At 38.4% G+C, this 24,614-nt stretch overlaps 1 protein-coding gene across 1 annotated transcript in view; it reads left to right on the top strand.

Annotated features, from left to right (window-relative positions):
- Potea (POTE ankyrin domain family member A) overlaps positions 1–24,614 on the top strand; it is a 134,747-nt gene that overhangs the window by 16,215 nt on the left and 93,918 nt on the right. The window contains exons 8-18 of the mRNA XM_060381358.1: positions 968–1,004; positions 3,298–3,390; positions 6,260–6,359; positions 9,618–9,711; positions 12,168–12,196; positions 12,288–12,360; positions 13,099–13,166; positions 18,735–18,828; positions 21,478–21,506; positions 21,602–21,674; positions 24,491–24,561. Of these exons, the coding sequence (XP_060237341.1) occupies positions 968–1,004; positions 3,298–3,390; positions 6,260–6,359; positions 9,618–9,711; positions 12,168–12,196; positions 12,288–12,360; positions 13,099–13,166; positions 18,735–18,828; positions 21,478–21,506; positions 21,602–21,674; positions 24,491–24,561 (761 nt within the window). The remainder of the gene's footprint in view (positions 1–967; positions 1,005–3,297; positions 3,391–6,259; positions 6,360–9,617; positions 9,712–12,167; positions 12,197–12,287; positions 12,361–13,098; positions 13,167–18,734; positions 18,829–21,477; positions 21,507–21,601; positions 21,675–24,490; positions 24,562–24,614) is intronic.

Genomic DNA, 24,614 nt, shown 5'->3' on the forward strand with positions numbered 1-24,614 from the left:
TGGCCATAAGTCTTCAATACCAAGTCTTTCAGAGGACCCCTCTGGGAGGCTCCTGTCCTGTTCCTTGTCTTCTCCTACTTCTGATGTCTATCCTGTTTGCCCTTCTGAGTGAGGTTTCAGCCTCTTCGCTAGGGTCCTTGTTGTTTAGTTTCTTTAGGACTACAGATTTTAGTATGTTTATCCTATATTATATGGCTAATATCCACTTACAAGTGAGTATATACCATATATGAACTTTGTTCCACAGATAAGAACAAGAAAATAGCTTTTACAGAGAAAGCATATGGTATCTTCTTTATAAAAAGGGTTAGCTAGAACAAGTATGACAGTGGTGACTCTTGAACTCTTTATTAGCATCTGGAAAGTCTTTGCAAGGCACTTGTTCCTGGTCCGCTGTTGTGTTTTGAATCTTTCCCCTGCAGGGTGTGGTGTCCACAGCTAAGTATCAATGAGATAGTATATTCACCCTAAACTGAAAAATTAACTGACTACTTGAAAAAAAAAATCTTTTCTGTTACTACAAAGTAAACATATTCTCTTAGTAGATGATATTAGGAGTGTTCAGGGTTGTATGGCTGTAACTTATATTCCCTTTTTAATGTTCCTTATGCTGTTAGTCCAGATATATCAAGTGGTTTGCTTGACACTATTAACTTATAATATGATGATACCATCTTAAGTTAGTCTCATACTAGTTATAGTATGGTTATTATATCAAACATTTTACTTTTCATAAAATTCATAAGTTTTTTGTTTTCCTTGTGTTCCATGAGCATAAACAAAAGAAAGAATCTTAATGCGTTGCTTGCTCTATCAGCAGTATAATTCATATCTACTGTAGGAGATATTAATTTACATGGTATTCCAAATGAAAGTTTTTTAGCAAAGCTTCTGAGACATAGATTTTTAACATTTGATACTTATCTTTCATCTGTTTAAAATTAATTTTATGCCTTTTTTTTTTTAGTAGAGAAAACCGATTGTGGAAGTGATTCATTAGCAAGGTAAGTTATACGTGTTTATAAAATCTATATGTGTCTAAGTATTGTTGGACAGATGAGAAACAAGTATCTGTTCAGTGCTGTACTGTGGGAGGCACCATGCTTTATATTTAAAATACTGTTGTTCATTATAATTCTCACGATAGACATTCAAAGTACATGCTACCATGAGGTTATTTTTCACTAAGTAGCCAGCTGTGAGTGAGAGTCCCACATTCATGATTTGACCGCCATCTTGCTTGGCTCCCCATTCATTCACTTGCTTATCCACAGGTTGTCAGAGATAGATGAGCTCTATGTCAGATCAACTGCAGAAGTCAAATTTACAGATGAACGTCTTTGGGGTGTTTTTGAGAAGTGCAACTACACCATAAAACTTTCTCTGAAAATTTTGATAACTGCAGTGCTAGTCAGCACCTTGTTCTGAGGACCAATGGTTGTCTTGTTTACCTTGCTCATGTGGATAAACTTAGAGCCATAGGAACAACTCCAGGCAGGAGTGAACGTTCTTTTCTAAAAATGAAGAAGATCTGAATGCAGACCATATGATTCATATTATATTTAATACTCATTTAGAGCACACTTGGAAATTAATTTTCATGCTCACTAAATTTTTCATTTTTTTCTCCTTTGAGCATAAGATATTTCAGAATTTTAAGGGATTAAAGAACTAATCAAAATATACTCTTATACTTCATTCAGATGGAGAACTTAAAAAACTCAAAAGATATTAACATGACTTCTCTAGACAGAAAAAAAATGGTGCAGATGACATTAGACTCATGTGCCTTAACATTAAGGCCAATTGTCATCTTATGTTTGATTCAATTGATGGATATTTTAATAAAGTAACTGGAACTTGAGCCCGGTAATTCCACTGGCACAGGATAAGAATAAAATTAAGATGGTAGAGGATAAGAATGGTGTTAATGGACAGATGATTTGGATAGAGAAAAGGACACAGGGTTCAATAGGTTCAAAAGGGTTCAGTCTTTTAGAGAAAAGACTGGAATGCAAGAATTGTTGGCAAATTTGACAACAAGAAGACAAAAATTAAGGACGCAAGATACTGGAAGTTTGTATGCCTGCACATTGAAACTGGTATCACGACAAGTCTTGATATAGATGCCGCTTGTTTGTTTAATTGTAGGAATTGAAAAACATCTACATTTATGTTGAAAACATTAAGATAATTTAGGCATCTGGGGACAGTCTCTGCAGCAGCTAGGAATATGGTGCTTTATATCACCTTAGATCCTATCAAAGACTGGGGCATTAGAAGCTGAGGAACAAATTATACCTGTGGCCGAGACAGGTGTCTCCCTCCAGCTTTGGTGAAGAAATTGCATCTTTCCTACCTGCATGATGGGTAGGACAGTTTAGGATCCCCTGGCGCCAAAGTCATCGAGGCTTTGTAGGGTGGTTAGTAAGATGGCTGTGTGGGTAGCTGAAGCTCTATTTAGCTTGGTGCTTTGAACACATCTTTGCTTAAGATTTTCCTGGGCTGGAGATTATAATTTTGGAGATCGTTGTCTAGACCTGAAGAAGAGGAAGTGGAGGCTACCCAGAAGGAAATAGTTCCAGAGGACTTAGAGGAACAGGCACAACTAACAGGAGATGCTGGTGTTACAGATGTCTTTCCCTTTGAGTGGGTGCTTTTGAAAGTTTTTAAGTGCCTGATTGTTTACATGAAACCTGAAAGATGCAAGAGGACAGGAAAATAATTGGAATTTAAAATTTTAAAGGATTTAATCTTTTTGGGAAGGTCATTCCACCAGTAAACACATAAAATTAATTTATTGGTTGACTCTTGTACAGTTTTAAAACATTTACAATGTTTTAAGAGACTCTCTTTGATGTTTTGAGTCAAAGAGAATGAATAGATTCTCTTAATGGTTGTTTCTCAAGCTGAGAAACCATGCCTGCAACTTTATACACAGCTTGGTCATAGTCTTCTTCAACCTAGGAAAAGACTGGAGAGAAGATGGTGCATCTTTTCTCCTATTTAAGGCTACCACGCTCATTTCAGCTTTTCTAGTACGAATTTTTCTAGTACTAATTTTTCAGGTCCACATTCATTAAAGGCAATTTGTGAAGGCACGTTTTTCTCAGGCTGCTACTATTTTAAATGAAGCATAAAGTCAGTCTTCACTTAAGTGAAAGCTTTTGTACAGTAAGAGGGCAAATCGTGTTTACACCAATTAACATGTGCCATTTGTGCACAGCAGCAGCAGAATTTGTATAAGATTTTCCAGAATTGTGCTCACCCGTCTTTACTGCATTCTTTGCTCCGTAGGACTTCCGGCTGTCAGAGTCCTGAAACTCCCTTGCCTGAAATGAAGGAAGATGAGTACCACTGTGATACCAAGGTAACGTGCTCCTCTGTGGAGTTAACTTCCTTGCCCTAAGTCTGTTTTTGTTTTACTCTTAAGGTTTACTGGTGGTCTGGATGCCATCTCAGTAATTGGGGAGTTAGTCAGCAGAAACAAGATCATGAGTAGCTGAAAACAATTGTCACTTTGGCTAACAATGAAAAGAACTAGTAACTGCTTTGAGATCATGGGGTAATGGTTTAAAATTACAGAGCCAAAGAGAAATTATATTAGCTTTACAGTAATAAATAGGATTTAAAATTTATTTGGATAAATGTAATGTACTGTGACTTTTAAGTTATCTTAACATGACTTTTATAATGCTGAAATAAATCTTTAATAGACTCATTTTGTTATTATAGTAGCCAGTTTCCATGGTACTTTTAGTTTTGACAGTACAGGGCGTCTAGCAGTTTATTTTCTAGGATATTTTTTCATTACATTTAAAATTTATCTTTAAAATTGTTTTCATGTTTCTTGTCTTTTTGGTTTTTGTTTTGGTTTTTCAGTATGCTATAAACTTTTAGGAGAGTTTTTTTCCCCCCTATTTTTATAGTTGGTTCTGTATTTAAACTGAATTAGTATTAGAAATATGGGAATGTATACTTTCAAAGTCTGCTTCTCAAAATATATGTTAAAAGGGCTATTGAGTTTTTCTAAGTTGTTCCATGAGGAGTGTAAGGATCATGTGACCAGTGTGATGCGAGGGAACAGGATGGGAACCTACTACAGAGGGTCCTCTGAGAGGCTCCATCCAACAGTGGGTCGAGGCAGATGCTGAGACTCAAAGCCAAACTTTGGGCAGAGTGCAGGGAGTCTTATGGAAGAGGTGTGTGTGTGTGGGGGGGGTTGGGGGTGGAGAGAAGGACATGGAGGGGACAGGAGCCCCACAAGGAGACTAACAAAGCTAAAACATCTGAGCCCAGCAGTACCTGCGGAGACTGATGAACCAACCAAGGGCTATATGCATGGAGAGGACCTAGACCCTCTCCCCAGGTGTAGCCGATAGCCAGCTCAGTCTCCATGTGGGTTTCCAAGTAAGGGGAGCAGAGGCTGCCTTTGTTGTGAACTCGGTTGCCTGATATTTGATCACTTGCCCCTGGTAATGCAGCTTTGCCAGGCCACTGATGAAGAGGATCCAGTCTGGGGAGGAGAACTCCCTCTTCCCCTGGATAGGAGGGAAAAGGGAGATACCGGGGACTGGGAGGAGTTGTGAGACAGGGCTACAATCGGGATATACAATGAATAAAGTTGTAAAAAAAAATACAAAAAGAAAAAAAAAAAGAAACTGAAAACACCCTAAAGCTGTTACTCGTATGTCTGACTTCAAGACTGATCGTTTGCTATTGGATAACCAATTGGTATGCTCTTCCCTGGAGAAGACTATTTCTCCCAATCTCAGCATTACTTGGTTGCCTGTAGCTCTTCGTACACGCTTAAAGTTAGCATGCCATGCTGATCATTGATGTGGTTTATAGTGTCTTATCTGGGTAGGACTCTTGGTTGCCTCCCTTTTTTGGAAACTTGCATGGCCCCTTCTGGTACCTTGAAAGCTAGTCTTCAGAGAGTGGACTTTCATTTCAGTTCCAGTTCTGGTCTTTGTTTCTGAAGTGCCTGGTGTTTTCAAGATTGGGACTTACTTTCTACCCCTTGGGGTAATCAAGGGCAATAGCAAAAGACTAGGCTTTGGGTTTCTTTTGGAAAGTCCTGGCCAACAACTCAAAAGAGGGTTTCTCATGTCTGACATTGGGGTTTTATTAGTTGGTTTTTGGATCTTGGAGGGAGCACTGTCAGCCCAATTGAGACAGATTTAAAGTTTTCATTGTAGAGGTCCTGTACTTTTTTGGTTAGGTTTTCTTTCCTAGATATTTTATTTTCGTCGAGGCTAGTGTGAATGTGTCCATTATTTTTTTCTCTGTATGCTTGTTGCTGTACAGAAAAAGCTATTAATCTGTGTAAGTTGATTCTGTATCCTGTACATTGCTGAATTTATCATTTCTGATAGAAACTTTGGGATCTCTAAATGTACAATATTGTGTTATCTGCAACTAGACATAGTTTACCTTTTGTATTCCTTTAATTTCCTTCTCCTGCCTTATTGCTCCAGCTAGTGCTTTGAAAACAATATCGAAAAAGAGTTAGATTAGTGGGATGCCTTGACCCTGACTTCAGTTGTATTGCTTCAAGGTTTTCTCCATTTAGGATGATGGCGACTGTGGGTTTTTCATATACAGCTTCTATTATGTTAGGGTTTGTTCTCTATAGTTCTGTATCCTGTAGGGCTTTGATCTTGAAGGCATGATATATTTTGTTGGAGGGTTATTCTGCATCTGTTGAGATGATCTTGTGATTTTTGTCTCTAAGTCCATTTATGTTGTTACTTCACTTATTGATTTGTGTATGTTGAACTATGCCTGAATTTCAGGGATAAAACCAACGTGGCATGGTGGGTAATATTTTTTGATGTATATCTATATTCTGTTTGTAAGCATTTTGTTGAGCATTTTAAAGTCTGTGTTCATTGGAGATATTGTTGTAATTTTCTTTCTAAAAATTTAATCTTTATCTGGATTCATAGAAGGAGTTTGGGAATATCTTTCTTTTCTCTATTTTTTTTTGAATAGTTTATAAAGGATTGGCTATGAATGTTCTTTAAACATCCTCAGGTCTGGAGTGCATTTAGATGAAGAATCAGGTCTTTAAGTGGTGGTGGCTGGGCTCAGAGGGTAGGAAGAGGGCAATGCTCCCTGTGGGACCCACACACTTTGCCAGGACAGGACCTCAGATAGGCCGACATTTTACCCGTTTCAGAATTATTTTTAGAAATGTAGTTGCTGTGTTTTTTAGAGTTCTTGTTTTAGAAGTAAAGCATCTTTAAATTTAAAGCTGCATATTTGTGAACTATCTGAGGAAGAAGAAAAACATAATTTGTGACATTATTATGGCATCTGGATTGCCAGGTAGAGGCTTTCAGGGATGGCTGAAGGTAAGGGACAAATGCAAATTTGGAGACTAGACATTCAGTTTGGTTTTTGATGCTCATCTAAAGATAAATCCACTAAGGAATTAAGTGCATCGAGTACTTTTATGGACTACATTCTTGTAACAATAAGTATAAACAATGAAAACAAAGATAACACTGAGGGAAGAGATGGAAAAGGCCATGATAAATGGAAGCAGGGATGTACAGTGCTGTGAACATAGCAGGTGAAGGCCAAGGAGCCATCAGAATCCTAGTTCTGTCATCTAGCATCTTGGCAAAACCAAGTAAAATAAAACATGTGTCAATACAAGTAATGTCACTGTGACTTTGAGATGATATGATGCATGTAACATTTTCATGTACCTCATGAATAAATGTTGGGGATGGGAAAAACCTCTCACGAAATGTAAAATAGGTTACTACACAAGAAAACCAATCCTGTTTCCATTCTGAGACTTAAGTGTTGAATACATTTTTTTTCCTTTAACCGAGGACAATAAAATGATAGTACTGTCAAGAACATACTTAGAAAGCACATTATTTCTAACTTGGACTGTGGCAAACTTTAGTATCTCACTTACGAATACATCCTAAAGGGAGCCACCAAATTGCCCCTCAAAAGCCTTTCTGATCAATTTTTAAAAATTTTGACCTTCAGTTCATCTTTGTTATTGAGTATCCATCGTGTGCTGTGCACACATTGTCTGCTGCAGGTGAGGAGTTGTGCTACTGTTTTACAATAGAAACAAACAGCGAACACTTCTAAGCCATCCTGGGTGCTTTATACTAATAAAATTGTTTAGGAAGCCTCTGCCCAAACGTTCCAGTTTCTAAAATCCCAAACTCCCATGAAAAGAAAGATTTTCTAGCCACTTTTTTCTCCTAATTTTATTTATTACTCTGTTTGTGGTGTGTGTGCACGTCTGTGCATGTGTGGGCATATATGTGTGTGCATGTGTGTGTGTGTGTGCATGTATCACGATAAGCACGTGGGGGTCAGAGGTCAACTTTGCGGAGTCATTTCTCTCTTTCCACCATGTGGTGGGTTCTTTGACTCAAACTCAGGTGTCAGTCTTCCTATCAAATGCCTTGGAGACCCAAGATGGAGACGACCAGTGCGCACCAAATCAGAGGGGCACAGGATCCGAAACTCCGAAATTGGTGAGTGGAGGGGCAGCTGAAGCCAGAACATGGACGTTGAGGCTTCCTGGGTGAGAGGGGACAACTCGTGAACTGAGACCATTTGGATCCAGGTCACTCGTGGATGTCTCCTGGGACTGAGAGTGGAGAATATTCAACCCCCCTGCACTTCCCCCTGACGGGCCTTCCTCCTCAGGGGAAGAGGCCTGCAGTGCCCCGCTGCTCCTAGCAAACACGGACCTCCCAGCTCTGTAACTGAGACAGCAGAGGCGGCCCTCCCAGTTCCGCAGTAACAAGCCGGCTGTATGAGCCTCCCAGGTCCGGGGGCAGCTGTACAGGCTTCCCAGGGCCTCCCAGCGAGCAACTGTAGTGGCCTCCCGGTCTGCAGCTGTGGCAGCGGGGTGGCAGCTAGCCCTAATAGGAGCCTTGATGCTCCATGACTGAGACAACAGAAATGGCTACCCCAAGTATGGGTCTCCTTGCCCAGCGGACAAATAGCGGACACCATTGAGCTGACAGGTTTCCCACACTCTCATTTGCCTCTGCAGGCCCAAATCTGAGAGTAGAGAACAGAAAGAACACTTGTGCTTTCTGATTAGGCCTGTGAGTGAGTGAGTGAGTGAGTGAGTGAGTGAGTGAGTGAGTGAGTGAGTGAGTGTACCTTCAAGCGAAAGCATGCAGAGCCCCAGATCCAGGGTCCATCTACGCCAGCAGCCAGTCATCTGCTCCCTCCCACCTACATCCCCACTGTGGGCAACATGGGGATTCTTGGGACAGCGTTCTCAACACTGAAGCCCCTGTTCTGTGGGTCTTTTGACCCAGTCTGAAGTACAAACTCCAGGAACAAACAGCAAAGGTTATGGATAAACAGATGCGTAAGAACATATCCAACAGGAATCAGGTTTCACCAGCAACCCCCCCCCCCAATCAATGGATATTTTAATTCATAGGAAACATAGGAAAATGATTTTAAAGCTATGCTCATCCAGTTATTAGAGGCACATAAAGAGGAAACAAACAAATCTCTCAAAGAAATAGCTACACAAATGGAGGCAAATGAAGAGGGAATGAACAAAGCTCTCAAAGAAATACAGGCAAATACAACCAAACAAAGAGAGGCACAAATAGAGGCACAATTCGTGGCATATAGAGAAGAAATGAACAAAAAAATAGAGGCCATCGCAGAAAGACAGGACTCCACATTCAAACAAATGCCTTTATCCTCTGAGCCATCTCGCAGGACTCAAGCCATGTACCTTAACACTAAAATAATTTTAGTCATCTGAAATGTTTACATGTCTACTGCTTTAATATGCCCACCATGTTCATAACACTATGTTCACATATGCATACTTTAAAAATTTCTTTTCCTTTTTTTAATGTGGAATCTAAGATTTTAGGTAGTATAGTGGTAGTTTCACTTTGGAAATACATGCATGAGTACCTTGCCTATGAATAATTTTCCTGTGAATTTTTGTGTCAGGTTTACAGAATTAGTAGCCATATAAAAGTTGCCACATATAGTTGCCTGCTCTAGAGAGGCATGCATAAGATTTGGTACTGGCTGCATTGTCTTCCTCTGTGGCCTGGCAAGGCTGCACCCCTCAGGGGTGATCAGAGAGCCTGCTGCTGAGTTCATGCCAGAGACAGCCCCTGCTCCCCTTACTAGGGAAACCACGTGGAGACTGAATCTATGGGCTACATCTGAGCCTGGGTTTTAGGTCTTCTCTATGCATGGTCCTTGGTTGAGGTATCAGTTCCTGTAGGGCCCCTAGGATCTACTTATTTTTGACTCCGTTGGTCTCCTTTTGGAGCTCTTGTCCTCTCCAGGTCTTTCTATCTCCCCCTTCTTTCATAAAATTCCATGCATTTTCCCCGAAGTTTGGCTATGAGTCTCAGCCTCTGCTTCAATACCTGGATCAGTAGGAGGGGGCAGGCACAGCTGGGATACAAAGTGAATAAATTGTAATAAATAATAATAATTAAAAAAGAAGAAATATTTGGTACTGAAGCACTGAGATTTTAAACACATTTTTGGTACAATTGCCTTAAAAATAAACAATTAACATATCTTAAAGTGATTAAAATTTTATGCAACTAATTTTAAATTAATTTTAACAGAGTGTCTCAGAGGGTGCTCCTCCTAACTGTGCTAGGAATTCGTCGTTGGCTTCAGACAAAGTATTTGAAAACAGAGGAAAAAGAACAGTGGAAGGTATACTCTCTACTTGGAAAAAGTGTCATTTTGTAGAATGTGTTTTATAACATGAGCCCTGGGAATCTAACAACAAAGATACAGTTTCCTTTTAATGGACAGTAACAAAGGAGAGTATGAAGCCGATGAGTTGAGTGTCACCTTAGCTTTCTGAAATATGGTAAGCTGAAAAATGCACTTAAAGGCACTAAGATGACCATTCCAAGATAAGGTTATAGTCAACGGCCACAGGTATATAAGGAGGGGAGATGAGCACAGAGAGTGAGTGATAACAAGACAGGAGAAACAGGGAGTCAATGAAGGGAAAGCAATCAAATGTGTTATTGGACAGTGGGAAAAGAAAGTATTCCCTCAGAAAGAAAAAAAGAGACAGGGTATCAGACATGTGAGGAAAATTTATGAAGTGATTTTCTGGTAGTAGAACTGGTTTGAGAAGTAGGAAAACTTCTCCCCACTCTGTCTGTCTTCCTCACTATCGGAAAGACTTTAGTGATCGATGTACCAACCATTAGAAGATAAGTCTGATATACACGGCTGAATACAACACCACGTGAGCAGTCATACATATGTGGAATACAATGTCAAGTGAAATGTCACTACTTCAGTGCATAGTATTACACAGGACAGAATTAAACATGGAAAGAAGGAAAGTGAGGGCCAGGTTACAGGAAATTCAGAAAACCCATTGCCAGGCATGATTGTGAGGAAATACAGGTTGGATTAAAAGATACAAGTTGAAGCAAAGGGCTATGGATGTTGAGTTCACAGAAGCCACACACTTTACAGAAGCACAGGGAAGCTGTTAAATACCACCAAGGTGGTTCAGGGCATCAGGGACTCTGCATTTACAATAGGTCCTTAGTCACCTGTTCAGTAGCAGGACCAGACCACTTCTTAGCAAAATATAGACAAAATGCTATTGGGTAATTCACAGTGATACAATAAAATTAGGACATAATGAATTTACTTTTGTTTCAACTCATGTTTACAGAAAAAAAGGTAGAAAGAGACAGAAATTATAATCCTGAAATGATTCTGTTAAATAGGAAATTCATGCTAAGAGTAATCGACAGAAAGAATGAAAAGTAGAAAGTATGAAGATCAGTGATTACCTTTGTTAAGAAGAGGGGGTACTGAGCATGAAGCTCAGTCAGCAGAGTGCTGGCCTGGAATGCAGGAGGCCTGTGTCCCAGCACCTCCAAAAATGGGTGTGGCCTCTCAGAACACATGGATGGAGGCAGGAGAACCAGAAGTTTATGTCTGCTACATACTGAGGTCAACGTCAGCCTTAGATACAGGAAACGTCAGCTCAAACAAAGAAACAAATGGGAAAGGAAGAGTGTTTGCTTTTGTTTTTAGCTGAAAGAGCAAGAGTAATTCTGGAAAATACTGAATCAATTAGGGAATGTACACATACTTAGCTCAGATGACTTCAATATATATGTATTCAAACCAAAGATAAAGTCATGTTGTTGCGTGGAAAAGTGATGGGTTGAAGGAATGCTAAAATTTAGTAAGATGCAGTCACTCTCAGCTCTCCGTAGTTACCAGACACAGAAGATGTAGATGGAATGGGCAACATTACCAATAATGATAAATGATTGATTATGGAAGAGTATGTTATTCAAAAATTTAAATTATTTTTTTTCACTTACTTATTTACCTTTTAAAGAGTTATTATTTGTTTATGTGTATGTGCGTATCTGTGTGAGTGGAAGTACCATGGAAGCAAGAAGAGGGCTTTGAGTTCACTGGAAGTGGAGTTACAGATGGTTGTGAGACACCTAGTGGGTGGTGGGAATTGAACTCAGGTTCCCTGCAAGAGCAGCTAGTGCTCTTCTTAACCGTGGAGTCATCTCTCCAGCCCTAAAATTATTTTGAATTCCAGAGACACAATAATGTATTTAATCACAACATTTTCACAGAACCTTTTTACTTTGTTCATATTGGTTCCCTATTAACAATCTCTCGTCCTGCCCCACCCCCTTCTCATGTGCAGTTCTCTGAGAATAATACCTTCTGTACTTTATACAGTTCATACATATGGAAGTCTAGATGCTACACAGGAGCTAAAACATGCAACATTTGCCCTTCTGAATGTGTCTTACTTCATGAATGTTAGCTATCCTTCAAATGGTAACAGACACTACCACACAATTCTAATCTGGGAAATGATGAACATTATAGGTTTATTTGTGCCATTCCCAAATTGCTATTTTCATTAATTTTGCACTGATTAGGAAGTGCTTTTAACCACTGAGCCATGTCTTCAACATCATGAGTATATTTTTCAGTTGTTTTGCTGTCAAGACCTGTAAAAATCTTCCAAATCTTCAAACCATAGAGTAATAATTGAAAAGCTAAAAATGAGAATTTAATTCCATTCTAACTGTTTATGAGCATATGACTGGTATTGTATTTACTTAGAAATGATTATATTTTCCTTTGCTTTATAGCATGGGCTGAGAAAGAGCTATCTTTAAAGGTAATAAGCTTTTTATTTTATTATGAATTATTAAGTATGTATTATGTGATATACGTTTGATTTAAATATTCTACTTTTAAAACCTATTTAGTCTGCCACTGACGTAAGCGAATCTGTTCCAAATGAAGCAGTAGAAAGGATAGAGATTTTGCCATCTATACCAGGTACACATTGTAAACTGATCGTTTTGATAGAAATAGAGTGTTTGAAAAGCTTGTAGACTTCTTCATCTTAATTTTGTTTTTTTCCCAAGTTGATTTGGCACAAATGATATGAATGTTATGTTAGCACCTATGTTTTGAAAAAGAGAATCTATGAGTGCAAGATCTTTTAAATCTTTTTGATGTAAGTTCAAAAGGATGCTTCTGCTTTTGTATTTCAGTATCCAAAATTCCAGTGTGAGATCTTTGTCATAGGGGTTTGCGTATGTCCCCCCTAGAAAGTCCTGTATCTGCCCCATCATCCCTCATATTTGTCAAATCACCTATTAGCTCTAGAAAATCCATCCCCAATATTTTATTTCCATTCTGCAAAACCTTATGCCATTTCCTATAAGGGTACAAAAATAATTATTGAATAAAATCAAGAAAAACTAATTATAGAAGAATGATGTAAAAAACTGGCAGCTCTAGTGCAGGGGTGAAAGGGGGAAGTAGATGACTTTATATGCAAATTTTTAGGATGTTGCTATGTGTTGAGTGAGCATGGCGCCCTCTGCTGTTACATTTGAGTGGATGATTGACGGTTTAGATAACTAGAGATACTGCACTCACTATAGACGTCATTAAAGTTCTTAACAGGAAAGTAACAACAACACAGTGTTGACCACTCCTATTACTCTGCAGACTATGGCTTTACATGAGTGCTCTGCAATTTAATCAAATAAATGTATTTGCCAACAGAACCAGAGTTAGAATTGATGTCAGTAGAAGACGACGTATCTGATGAAAGTCAAAATAATCAGCCACCGGTATGAAGATATTTAATTTTAAATGTCACGTAATAGGTCCCAGTTTCCTCTCTTCATCTGCTTATGCTGTCTATTCTATTTCCCCTACTGAATGACATTCTGGCACCATCCCTTGGGGCCTCCTTGTTACTTAGCTTCTTTGGCTTTTAGTATGGTTATCCCCTATAAGTCTAATATCTGCTTATAAGTGAGTACATATGATGTGTGCTTTCTTGGTCTGGATTAACTCATTCAGGATGATCTTTTCTAGTTCCATCCATTTGCCTGCAAATTTCATAATTTCCTTATTTTTAATAGTGGAGTAGCATTCCATTGTGTAAATGTACCACAAGTTCTTCAGTTGGGGGACATCTAGGTTGTTTCCAGATTCTGGCTATTACAAATAAAACTGCTATGAACATGGTTGAACATACGCCTGTGTTGTGTGGCAGAGCACATTTTGGGTGTATTCCCAAGAGTGGTATAGCTAGGTCTATTTCCTCTTTTCTGAGAAAGAGCCAGATTGATTTCCAAAGTGGTTGTACAAGTTTGCATTCCTATCAGCAATGGAGGAGAGTTCCCCTTTCTCCACCTCCTCTCCAGCATGGATATCTTGTTTTCTCCATCTATGGTGACTGAAAGTTCTGCAGGGTAGAGTAGAGTAGTTGGGGCTGACATCTATGGTCCCTTAGTGGCTGCCCAAGCCCTTCTAGCATTTAGAGTTTTGGGTGAGAAGTCAGGTGTAGGTCTGCCTTTTTATGTGAGTTGGCCTTTTTCCCTTGTAGCTTTTAATATTCTTTCTTTGTTCTGTACATTTAGTGTTTTGGTTATTATGTGACAGGAGGGTTTTCTTTTCTGGTCCAATCTGGTGTTCCGTAGGCTTCTTGTATGTTTATAGGCATCTCTTTCTTTAGGTTGGGGAAGTTTCTGCTATGATTTTGTTGAAAATATTTTCTGGGCCTTGGAACTTGGGATCTTTTTTTTTCTTTTATTCCTACTATTCTTAGGTTTAGTCTTTTCATATTGTCTCAGATTTCTTGGATGTTTGTGTCAGGAACTTTATAACATTGATTTCTTCAATAGTATCTTCTACACCTGAGATTCTCTCTTCCATCTCCTGTATTCTGTTGGTGATACCTTTGTCTGTAGTTCCTGTTCACTTTCATAGGTTTTCCATCTTGAAGATTGCCTCAGATTGTGTTTTCTTTATTGTCTTTATTTCCATTTTTAGGTCATGGACAGTTTTATTCATTTCCTTCTCCAGTTTGGATGTATATTCCTTATTTCTTTAAGGGATTTATTCAATTACTTCACCTCTTTGGTTGTATTTTTCTATATTTGTTTATGGGATTTATTCAATTCCTTCATCCATTTGACTGTATTTTTCTGCATTTCCTTGAGGGATTTTTTTATTCTTTTAAGTCCTCTATCATCTTCATAACCTCATATTTAAGATCACTTTCTTGTGCTTCTGGTGTGATAGTATCCTCAGGGTTGGATAGCTGGGTCTTGGTAGTGTCATATGGCCCTGGGTTTTGTTGCTGTGTTCTTGCACTGACCTCTAGCTATTTGGTTGACTCTGTTTTTAGTAGGCGTGGTGGTTTCTGATGGTAGTAGGTCTCTGGGGTTGTAGGTAGAGCTGGTGGTCCCAGACGGCTGCAGTCCTCTGGCTTTCCTGCTGCTCCCTAATCCTTTCTGGTCTGCTTCTCCCTGATCTGTGCCATCTCCCAGGATACAGATTGGGGTGGGTCCCAGGAAATGGCACAGGCCCGGGAACTGGGTTGTGTGGAGTGCAGAGGGCCCTTGGCAGACTTTGCTGCTGTTGCTGGCAGGCTATGGCAGGCCGGGGACTGGGGAAGGGTTTCACCTGCTGCTCTCCAATCTATGCTGGTCCCCAGGACCACAGATCACAATGGTTAGTAACTTTTATAACGTTTGTGCCATGATTATATTCGTAAGCACGTACTGCCAGGTCAGCCGTTATTGTAGCTTTGAGCATTCACAGTTGGGTAACTGATTTTTTTTTTTTTCCTCTACAAGCGTGCATAGCACCTACCAGAGCAATGGGAACTGGGTAATAGGGATCAGACCTTCTGGCTCAGTATTATCTTGATTTCTTCATGTTCTATAACTCAAATACATGACATCTTCAGTACTAAGGTCTTATTCTCAAATTATGGAAGGTAATCAAGAGCATGCCTGTATTGTTTGATATCTGTGGGGACTCACTAGCCTGGATTTTTTATTATTTACTCCCTGGAGTCTAGCAGTGATATAGCTAGACCTTGCTACAGGATTATCTATCTATCTATCTATCTATCTATCTATCTATCTATCTATCTATCTATCTTTCTATCTGTCATCTAATCTATCCATCCATCTGGAAGCTTCTATACCAGAAAGTTTCTATATGGCCCTTTTTTTTCCAGGCTATCAAGTCTTACTTTGAGGTCTGGGATCCATTTGGAATTGAGTTTTATGAAGGATGAGAGATAAGGGTTAAATTTCATCCTTCTGCATGTATTCATTGAGTTTGACCTGCACCATTTGTTGAAGATGCTGTCTTTTCTCCAATATTATTGTTGACCTCTTTGTTAAAAATCATGTAATTGTAGGAATATGGACTTTTTAAAATTATTTTTTATTTTTTTATATTAGTTACAGTTTATTTACTTTATATCCCAGCTGTAGCCCCCTCCCTCAAAATCACCCTCCCTATCTCATCTCCTCCCTGCCCCTCTCTTAAGTCCACTGATAAGGGAGGTTCTCCTCCCCTTCCATCTGATCCTAGTTTATCAGGTCTCATCAGGACTGGCTGCAATGTCCTCCTCTGTGGCCTAGCAAGGCTACTCCTCCCTCAGGGGGGAGGAAGTCATAGAGTGAGCCTTTGAGTTCATGTCAGAGACAGTCCCTGTTCCCCTAACTAGATCCTTGAATACTGATCTGCCATGGGCTACATCCGAGGGGTTCTAGGTTATATCTGTGCATGGTCCTTGGTTGGAGAAACAGTCTCAGAAAAGACCCCTGTGCCCAGATGTATTTGGTCCTTGTGGAGCTCTTGTTTTCTCCAGGTCATACTAACTCCCCCTTCTTTTGTATGATTCCCTGCACTCTGCCCAAGGTTTGCTTAGGAATATGGACTTATGTGTTGGTCCTCAATTCTATTCCATTAATCAATGAGTCTGTTTTTCATTCCAGTACTATGTTCTTTTTTTTTTTTTTTTTTTCAATGCAGTTTATTCAGGAACCTTGAACAATCCTCGGACCCTGGGGAAAGCCAGCCAGCCCACAGCTTAAATAGCCTCTGGGTAGCCAACCCAGGCGTGCCACGTGGGCAATGCAGATAGGTCCACATACATGGAAGCAAGCCAGATCCTCAGCCTTAGCCAAATGTGGAGTTGTTCGTGACAGAGAGCACTCACCATCAGGAAGGTGGAAGGCGGAAACCAGCTCCATCTTTAAGGCATAGCATTCCGCAGCTCTCTACAGTTCCCCCTTTTTGTTTTAGATGCATCAGGCAAGAGTAGAGGTCTGATCTCTGATATTAGAAATAAATTGGGACTTTGTACCGATGTTCATTTAGGTGACATCCACCCAAAGAGCAGTATTACAGCTTCATAACAGAATTTAAAATATGGGGTGATGCTACCTCCTACTATTTTTTTGTTCAAGATATTTTTAAATCCTAGATATTTTTTATTTTCATATGAAATTTAAGAAAACATTTTCAACTTTTGTGAAGAATTGTGTTGAAATCCAGATAAAGCTTATGTTCAATCTATAGATTGCTTTTGGTAAGATGGTCATTTTTACAACATTAATCCTACCAATCCATGAACATGGAAAGTCTTTCTATCTTCTGATAACTTCTTCAATTCATTTTTCAGTAATCTGAAGATTTTTTTAACTTCCTCAGTTAATCTTTTACTTCCTCAGTTAAACTTATTTATATATATGTATAATGCTATTGTGAATGAAATGATTTCTTTGATTAAATTTTTTTAAATTATAATTACATTTTCTCTTCCCTTTTCTTCAAGCCCTCTTATATATTCTCTCCTTACTCTCTTTTGAATTTATTTTATTTTTTCACATTCCTGAATTTTTTTCCATTAATTAATTTATTCACTTTACAACTTGATTGCAGAGCCCCTCCCCCAAGTCCCACCCTCACACCTCTGTGTCTCCCTGACTCCCCCTTTCCTTCTCCTCAGAGAAAGGCCCTCAGAGAAAGGAGGTTAACACACTCCATGGGTGCTAACCTGCCCTGACACATTAAGTCACAACAGGACTAAGTGCATTTTCTTCCACTGAGGCCCAAGACAGCAGTCCAGCTAGGGGAAAGGGATGCAAAGGCAGGCAACAGAGGCAGAGACAGCCCCTTCTCCAATTGTTAGGGGACCCACATGATGACCAAGCTGTACATCTGTTACATACTTGTAGGGTGTCTAGGTCCAACCCATACATGTTTCTTAGCCTGCCATATATAGGAAGACTGTTGCTTTTTAATATATGTTATTTTTTATCTATATTAATTTTGTATCCTGTGACTTCGCGGAATGTATTTATCAGCTGTAGAAATTTTCTTGTGGAGTCTTTGGGTTCTTTAGATGATGGATACGACCATATCATCTGCAAATAAAGAAATATTTCTTTTTAAATTTAAATTTCAAATTGTTTTTAGGACTTCTTACATTATCTTATGTCATTTATATCACTTTTAGCTCTCCTTCTACCCCATCTAACTACTCTTGTGCCCCTCATACTTCTGCTCATATCCATGCCTCCTCTTCTTTAATTTTTATTGTTATATTTATACATATGTATATATATGCATTATATATATATATATGTATGTATGTATGTATATATACACACAGCCTTACATTCCTGTTCTCAGTAAGGCTTGCTGTGTTTCTTGGAATTTCTTCATTATGAAAGAGTTGAATGTACATCTATTTTCATGCTACTATTTAAATATAACATAAAGAAAAAATTTCTAACTTATTATTTATTTAAGCATTTTTTCTCTACCAGTAAACATTTTACATAAAAACATGTATGGTTTAAGAATTGTTTACCCATACCAAATAGCTTCTTCAGTGTTTTGTTTATGCCCAACATGATAAGTTATGAATTCTCTTTATGGAAAATATCTTCTTCTGCCTTTATGACAATTTCTATCGTTGGAGAAATGTTCTACATGTTAAATGTTGTACTATAGCAAGTGCTTTTTCTCAAATAAAAATTTTTCTAAGTATGTCTTCTTGAGAGTTCTCTTTTTTGTGGGGATACAAAGTAGAGTTAGGATCATTTTTATTGAAATATGCAGGCGAGCCACTACTGCATATACACATTTGTTTCTTTTGGCCTTACATGATCTGTTTACATAGCAGCAGTATAACAGAAAAAGATTAAATTGATATAAAAAGCATATAAAACATTCCAATAAAATGTTTTACTATCTATTCTACTTTTATTTTCTAGTTAATCACGTTTGAAGTTGGAAATTAGATTTCTTCTCAGAAATCTGAGGAGAAGGCAACTAGAAGATATTTATCTAACTTGTTATGATGCTTATTTTATCAGAGCACGTTGGAGCATCTTCTACAGACAAATGTTAGCCATGTATCTGGTGTAGGATATCAAATGGAAAAAAATAATATAAGTGGACAAATGAAAGGTAAGAATAGCATTTTACTAAAAAATTATGTGATTCAAAACAGGTGACTTATTTATTCAAAGCAGGTGACTTCCACATGATACTAAAATATTACTTATTAAATATATAGGAAAAAATAAGAAGCTTAAATAACAAGCAGGATAACTTAGCAACAAACTGAATTGATAGTCTTACTAAAAGATCTGGATTGTGAGTTACATTACAGGATTTTCTAGTACCCAAAGAACTCTGATATTAAGGAAAAAGATGAAAGTAGAATGAAGAACAAGAAAAGTAGTGAGTACAGGGAGTGAGTGATGGAAATTGGGCTTTGTACACAGGAGAAAAGAGGGAATTTTGAGATTACTTTAGCTAAAGCGTGGAATGGTATCATAAATGTTGAGCTTCCAGTGCCTAAACATGTTTAAGAAGTAGAATATTGGCCTGCTCTTTAATCAGCTCCTCCTGGGGCGGGGGGAGGGAGAGCAGCCTTACCAGGCCACAGAAGAAGACAACACAGCCACTCCTGATGAGACCTAATAGACTAGGATCAGAAAGAAGGAAAAGAAGACCTCCCCTATCAGTGGACTTGGGGAGGGGGCATGCAGAAAGGGGAGGAGGGAAGGGTTTGGAAGGGGAGGAGGGAGGGAACTACAGAGGGATACAAAGTCAATAAAGTTTAATTAATAAAAAAATTTTTTAAAAAGAAGTAAAATAAAATGTCCCTGTACTTGCTTTCATCACCAGAGGCATTATGCACCCATCAAGCAAAACTACGCTATGTGTACCATTGATAAATAAATTTAGTGTCAGGTTATAAATCTACATAAAAGTTTAATATTGTGTGCTGTACTGCATCTCCATAGGGGTAGTAGTTATTTATACAACAAAATAACAGAATCAGAAAGAAAAGCACAGGATTACTAATGGAAAGATTAGGGAACTGAAAGCCAAAAAATGTCCAAAGGTAGAGCATGATTGCGCATGCTGTTTTGATTGGGGAGACTGGGAAAGAGAAACTTTAGGTCTAGAAAGGCAAGTTAGGAAAAGTCATTGAGAAGATTCATACTTAATAGAAATTCTTAAGTTTTAGCTCTTACCCTGGGCACCGTGTTACAAATGCACCCTGCACCTCAGCGTCTCTGGGGCTCGGTGTTTCTAATATGATCTAGGAGATGCAGGCACTGGGGTTCCCTCCACATTCTGAAGAGAGAAATTACAGACCCTTTTTTTTTTTTATACACAAAACAACTGAATGATATTTAGAAACAAAACTGGACAAAAGGAGACCAAGTGTTTTGCTTTTATTTCTGATCATGTTTCTAGCCAGAGGGAAAGGAGCAAACGGATAAAGAAACAAAAAGTGTAATACTATTGAGTTCTGTATGGCTCCAGAATATTAAATTCGTAATTCCAAGATACTTTTGGTAAATGGAGAAAAAGGAAGCAGTTCTAATAATCCATAAAGTACTATAACATCTAAAGACTCATATCAACAGATCTACAGAATATTTTCAAAAGAAGATGGTCTAGTTAGAGAAGAGCAAGAGAGACACTGACTACAAGACCTTGAAGGGCACACTAGGGAGTCTTCAGATAACTCACTTCACTTGGCTCCTGCACACTTAATGCTGAAAACAAAGGCACCATCTTTGTTTCATTATTGTTGTGTAGGCTCGTGGAAGCAAAGGAAAATGGAGATGGTAGATCAGAGCAAATGTCAGCCAGTCACTTCTCATAACTTTGAAGCTTCAAAATAGGTTGAATTGACCTTAGGTTGACAAGTGAAATTAATTTGAACACAGTAGCATTCTTTTCTTGTATGAGAAACAAAATCATATGGTTGTTTCATGGAAGTTCTTTGAGCACCAATGTGATATGCCAAAATAATGTACTTTTGGAGACACTGACTTTAGAGAGTTCATTCCTTCAATAAAGTCTTGCACATTATGCTGGACCTGTGATTCATATTACTTCTTATATTAGTATATCAAGCAGCATTAGGATATCTAAACTAAAATGTAAAAATACAAACACAACTGACAACAGCAGTGTCAGGAAAAAGGGTAGGAAAAACAGTGTAGGAAAAAGAGGATGTTGTACATTTTATTTTTAAAAGTACTTCTCCATGAGAAGTTACCACAAGTGCATCCTTCCTAACTTAAGGTACAAATTAAGCAAGACAAACAAAACAAAACGAAACAAAGCAAAACAAACCCCCTCACCGCATCCTTACAGATGGAAACTTGGTGACAGCGTTTTAGTGAAGAGCATGGTGTCTCACTCTCCCAACATCTTTGCCAGTTAAATGTCCTCAGAGTGATGCTTTGCTTCTTTGACTAGAGGCCATTTTTCTCTGCATCCATCAGCCTGCTCAGCACAGTGGCACCTGTGCCTGTTCTGCTTCCGGCACTGGAGTCATTGGAGTCATAATCTCCTTTGAAAACATTTATTGAAAGCTATTGTCTTAGTTTTATTCACAATATATTTTTTTCCATATTGCTGCCCCAATCAGAAAACAAGACAACAAGCTGAAAGTTGCCCAACTCCCAAACCCGTCGTAAACACTGTAAAGGAAAAAGAGAGCACTCAATTTGGAAAGCACTGTGTGTGAGTGTGTGGGTGACTTCCAGATACTTAGGATTGACTGATGTCCATTTGGCATTTTAGAGTCTGATGGAGAACATGCTCAGTTGATGGTAATCACTATTGTGCTTTATCCTGGACGATGGGCATCACTGTTGTCTGTGAGTATGCAATGTTTATTAGGTGTCCTCTTTCAAAACCCAACCAGACTCCTATTGAAATGAGAGACACTGTTTCCAAAGGAGCACAGACAGCAAAGGATGCACCCGCCTTCAAATCAGGTAAAGCATGCAATGAAATTACCTCATAATTTCCTCATTCCTACTTTCAAAAATCCAGATAAATTTAATCATTGATTCTGTCTAGATATTTCTGAGGTCATTGTTGGCATAGATAAATGGAAAATAGGGGCATTTTCAGGGCTAGAGAATTACATTGGAAATGTATGCTTTAAATCAGGCATTTCTTCTTTCTTGGGTCATCCCATAAGGTTTGCCTCAATGAATAGCTATAATCATTAGGTATTTACGGAGAGTAATTGGGGAAGTCTAAGGTTTTTCTCCAAGTCTAAAATAGTAGTTGGGTGGCTGAGTGAATTGGCATATGCCTGTTGATTCACTTAGCAAGCTGAAAAACAAGAGCCTCCCTTTAATCCACAATTTCAAGGACCTTGTAAGCAATGTCATAATAAATTACATCTATAAATAAGGTTCATTTTATTGTAATTGTGAAGTTCATGGATTACATGCATCTAGATGTGTTTTAAGTTGCATATTTGTTACTTCCATGACATTAATCTATTTTTAAACTTTTATTTTTTATATTAATTACAGATTATTCTCTTTGTCTCCCAGCTATAGCCCCCTCCTTCACTCCCTCCCAATCCCACTCTTCCTCCCTCTTCTCCTCCCATGCCCCTCCCCAAGTCCACTGATAGGGGAGGTCCTCCTTCCCTTCCATCTGAACCTAGCCTATAAGGTCTCAGCCATTAATCTATTATGGCAATCAGGTATACTATAGTGTGATATGACATATCTTGTACTTTCCATTTTCTCCTAACATTAAGATTGTGTTTTACAGACTTCAGTAGCTCTGTGGAGGCACCAAGCCCTACACACAAAATCACATACCCATACAATTGCTTCACAAATGCTAGTCACATAATTTACCAAGGAACCAATACCCTACTATGATGTCATTGCTTTCAAAACAAAAACACCAACCTTGGGCTCTGAACCCAGAAAGATGTGCACCAGAAAAATGGCAAACACATGCAACTTAAACATAACTCACTTTTTAGTTTTCTCAAGTGATAAGAGTCTATTTCTCCAAGGATACAAACTTATTTATATTTTTCTTCATTTAATAAAATATGTTCTGAACCAGACACTCATAATGTCATTACCTAAATATTTCTATACACAGTCTACCAATTATGGTCTGAATAGTTCCAGTAGCTTCTTGTAAAATCTCTTCCTCCGGAAAGGAGCTCCACAAGAAGGCCAACAGAGCCAACATATCTGGGCCCACGGGGTTCTGTGGAAACTGACACATGAACCAAAGACTATGCGTGGAGAGGACCCACGGCCCTGCTCAGATGTAGCCAATAGACAGCTCAGTCCCCATGTGGGTGTCCTAGTAAGGGGAGCAGCGGTTGTCTCTGACATGGACTCTATTGCCTGCTTCTTGGATCACTTCCCCCTGGTGGGTCAGCCTTGCCAGGCCACAGAGGAAGAGAACTGCAGACAGGCCTGATGAGACCTGATAGGCTGGGGTCAGTTGGAGAAGAGGATGGCTCTCTCCCTTTTCTGAGGTCTAGGGGAGAGGTATGAGGGGAGGAGAGGAGGAGAGGGTGGGATTGGGATGAGATGAGGGAGGGGGCTTCGATTGAGATGTAAAGTGAATAAATTAAAAAAATTTAAATTAAATAAAAAATCTTCATCTATTTATGCACACACTGTGGGCATTCATCCTCCAGCGATGACTTGTCTTCATGGAAAAGGTTAACATGCCAACATTTTGAAATGAACATGTCGAACCTTCTTAAAATTATGGAGGAGGCTTTCATGACTTGTTTCCAGTGTTGTGTCCTTAACACACCCTTCAGTCTCCCCTTTCCTGTGAAATGACAAGGCTGCTGGTGTTATTCTTTCTAACAATTTGCTTTCAGATAGATCCCTATTAAATAACCTTGTTACACAATCTTGTTACTTCCTTTTTATGTACTTGCACTTTCTTGACTGATGCCTGAGTAACTCCATATTTTAAGTATCAAAAAGTAATTATGTTTAGAAAAAGCCATCTATATATCCATTATTTTCATTCTTTTATGCACAGTGCCAGCAGAAGAATACAATGAACAACTATTGAGTAAATCGAACTAAAGGCTGCTTATACTGGGATGGCTTAAAAGATTGTTCCCTCTAGAGTAGCTATAAAGGAATAAACATTTAAATAAATAATTTTAAGATCTAGCAATAAAAATAAAGTTGAAAAAATCAATAAAACATCCAGATAGACCCAAGAAAAGAATTATCTGCTTATGTAGCGAGTCAGAACTCAATTCTTTATATGGTAAACTAAGTATTAAAAGTTGAAACAAAACTGTCTGAATAGTAGATGGAAATATTATATAGAGGATATAAAGAACAGGTGGCAAAGACAAAGGTGTAAAGAATAAAGGCAATTTTGTGTAGAAAATAATTAGTGGATTATTTCAAGGTTAATGGTATGAGGTAGAAGAGAATGTACCCTAATGAGTTTATTCATTTTTTGTGATATTTTTGAATTTCATTTCTGAGAGCTTTGCCCATTTGCATTGAGTGGTTGAATGTATGAATAAATCTCAAATAAAGCTTTTTACATCTAGAATCTGTCAACATCTAGAGTTGATCCAAATGCCAGTGGTGACTGAAAGCAACACTTTCACAACCAAATATTCAGCTACCTGTTAAGCAGGACACAGATTAATTGGAAAAACCCAAAATGCAATTCTTATGAACACAAATTTTAAAATACCTCCATCTATTGCTATAAAAACTACTGTTTTGTGTACAATGTCTTAATAGTTTGGTTAACTAGATATATTTATTAGTAGAGCCAGACTTAGAAGTGACATCAGAAGAAGATGACAATAGATTTGATGACAGGAGAAACATCCAGTCATTGGTATGTAAATATGAATTAGAATTTCTGGAATAAAAATTTTATTGTTCAAGAAT

Source organism: Meriones unguiculatus, chromosome 4 (genome assembly GCF_030254825.1).
Source record: "Meriones unguiculatus strain TT.TT164.6M chromosome 4, Bangor_MerUng_6.1, whole genome shotgun sequence".
NCBI lineage: Eukaryota > Metazoa > Chordata > Mammalia > Rodentia > Muridae > Meriones > Meriones unguiculatus.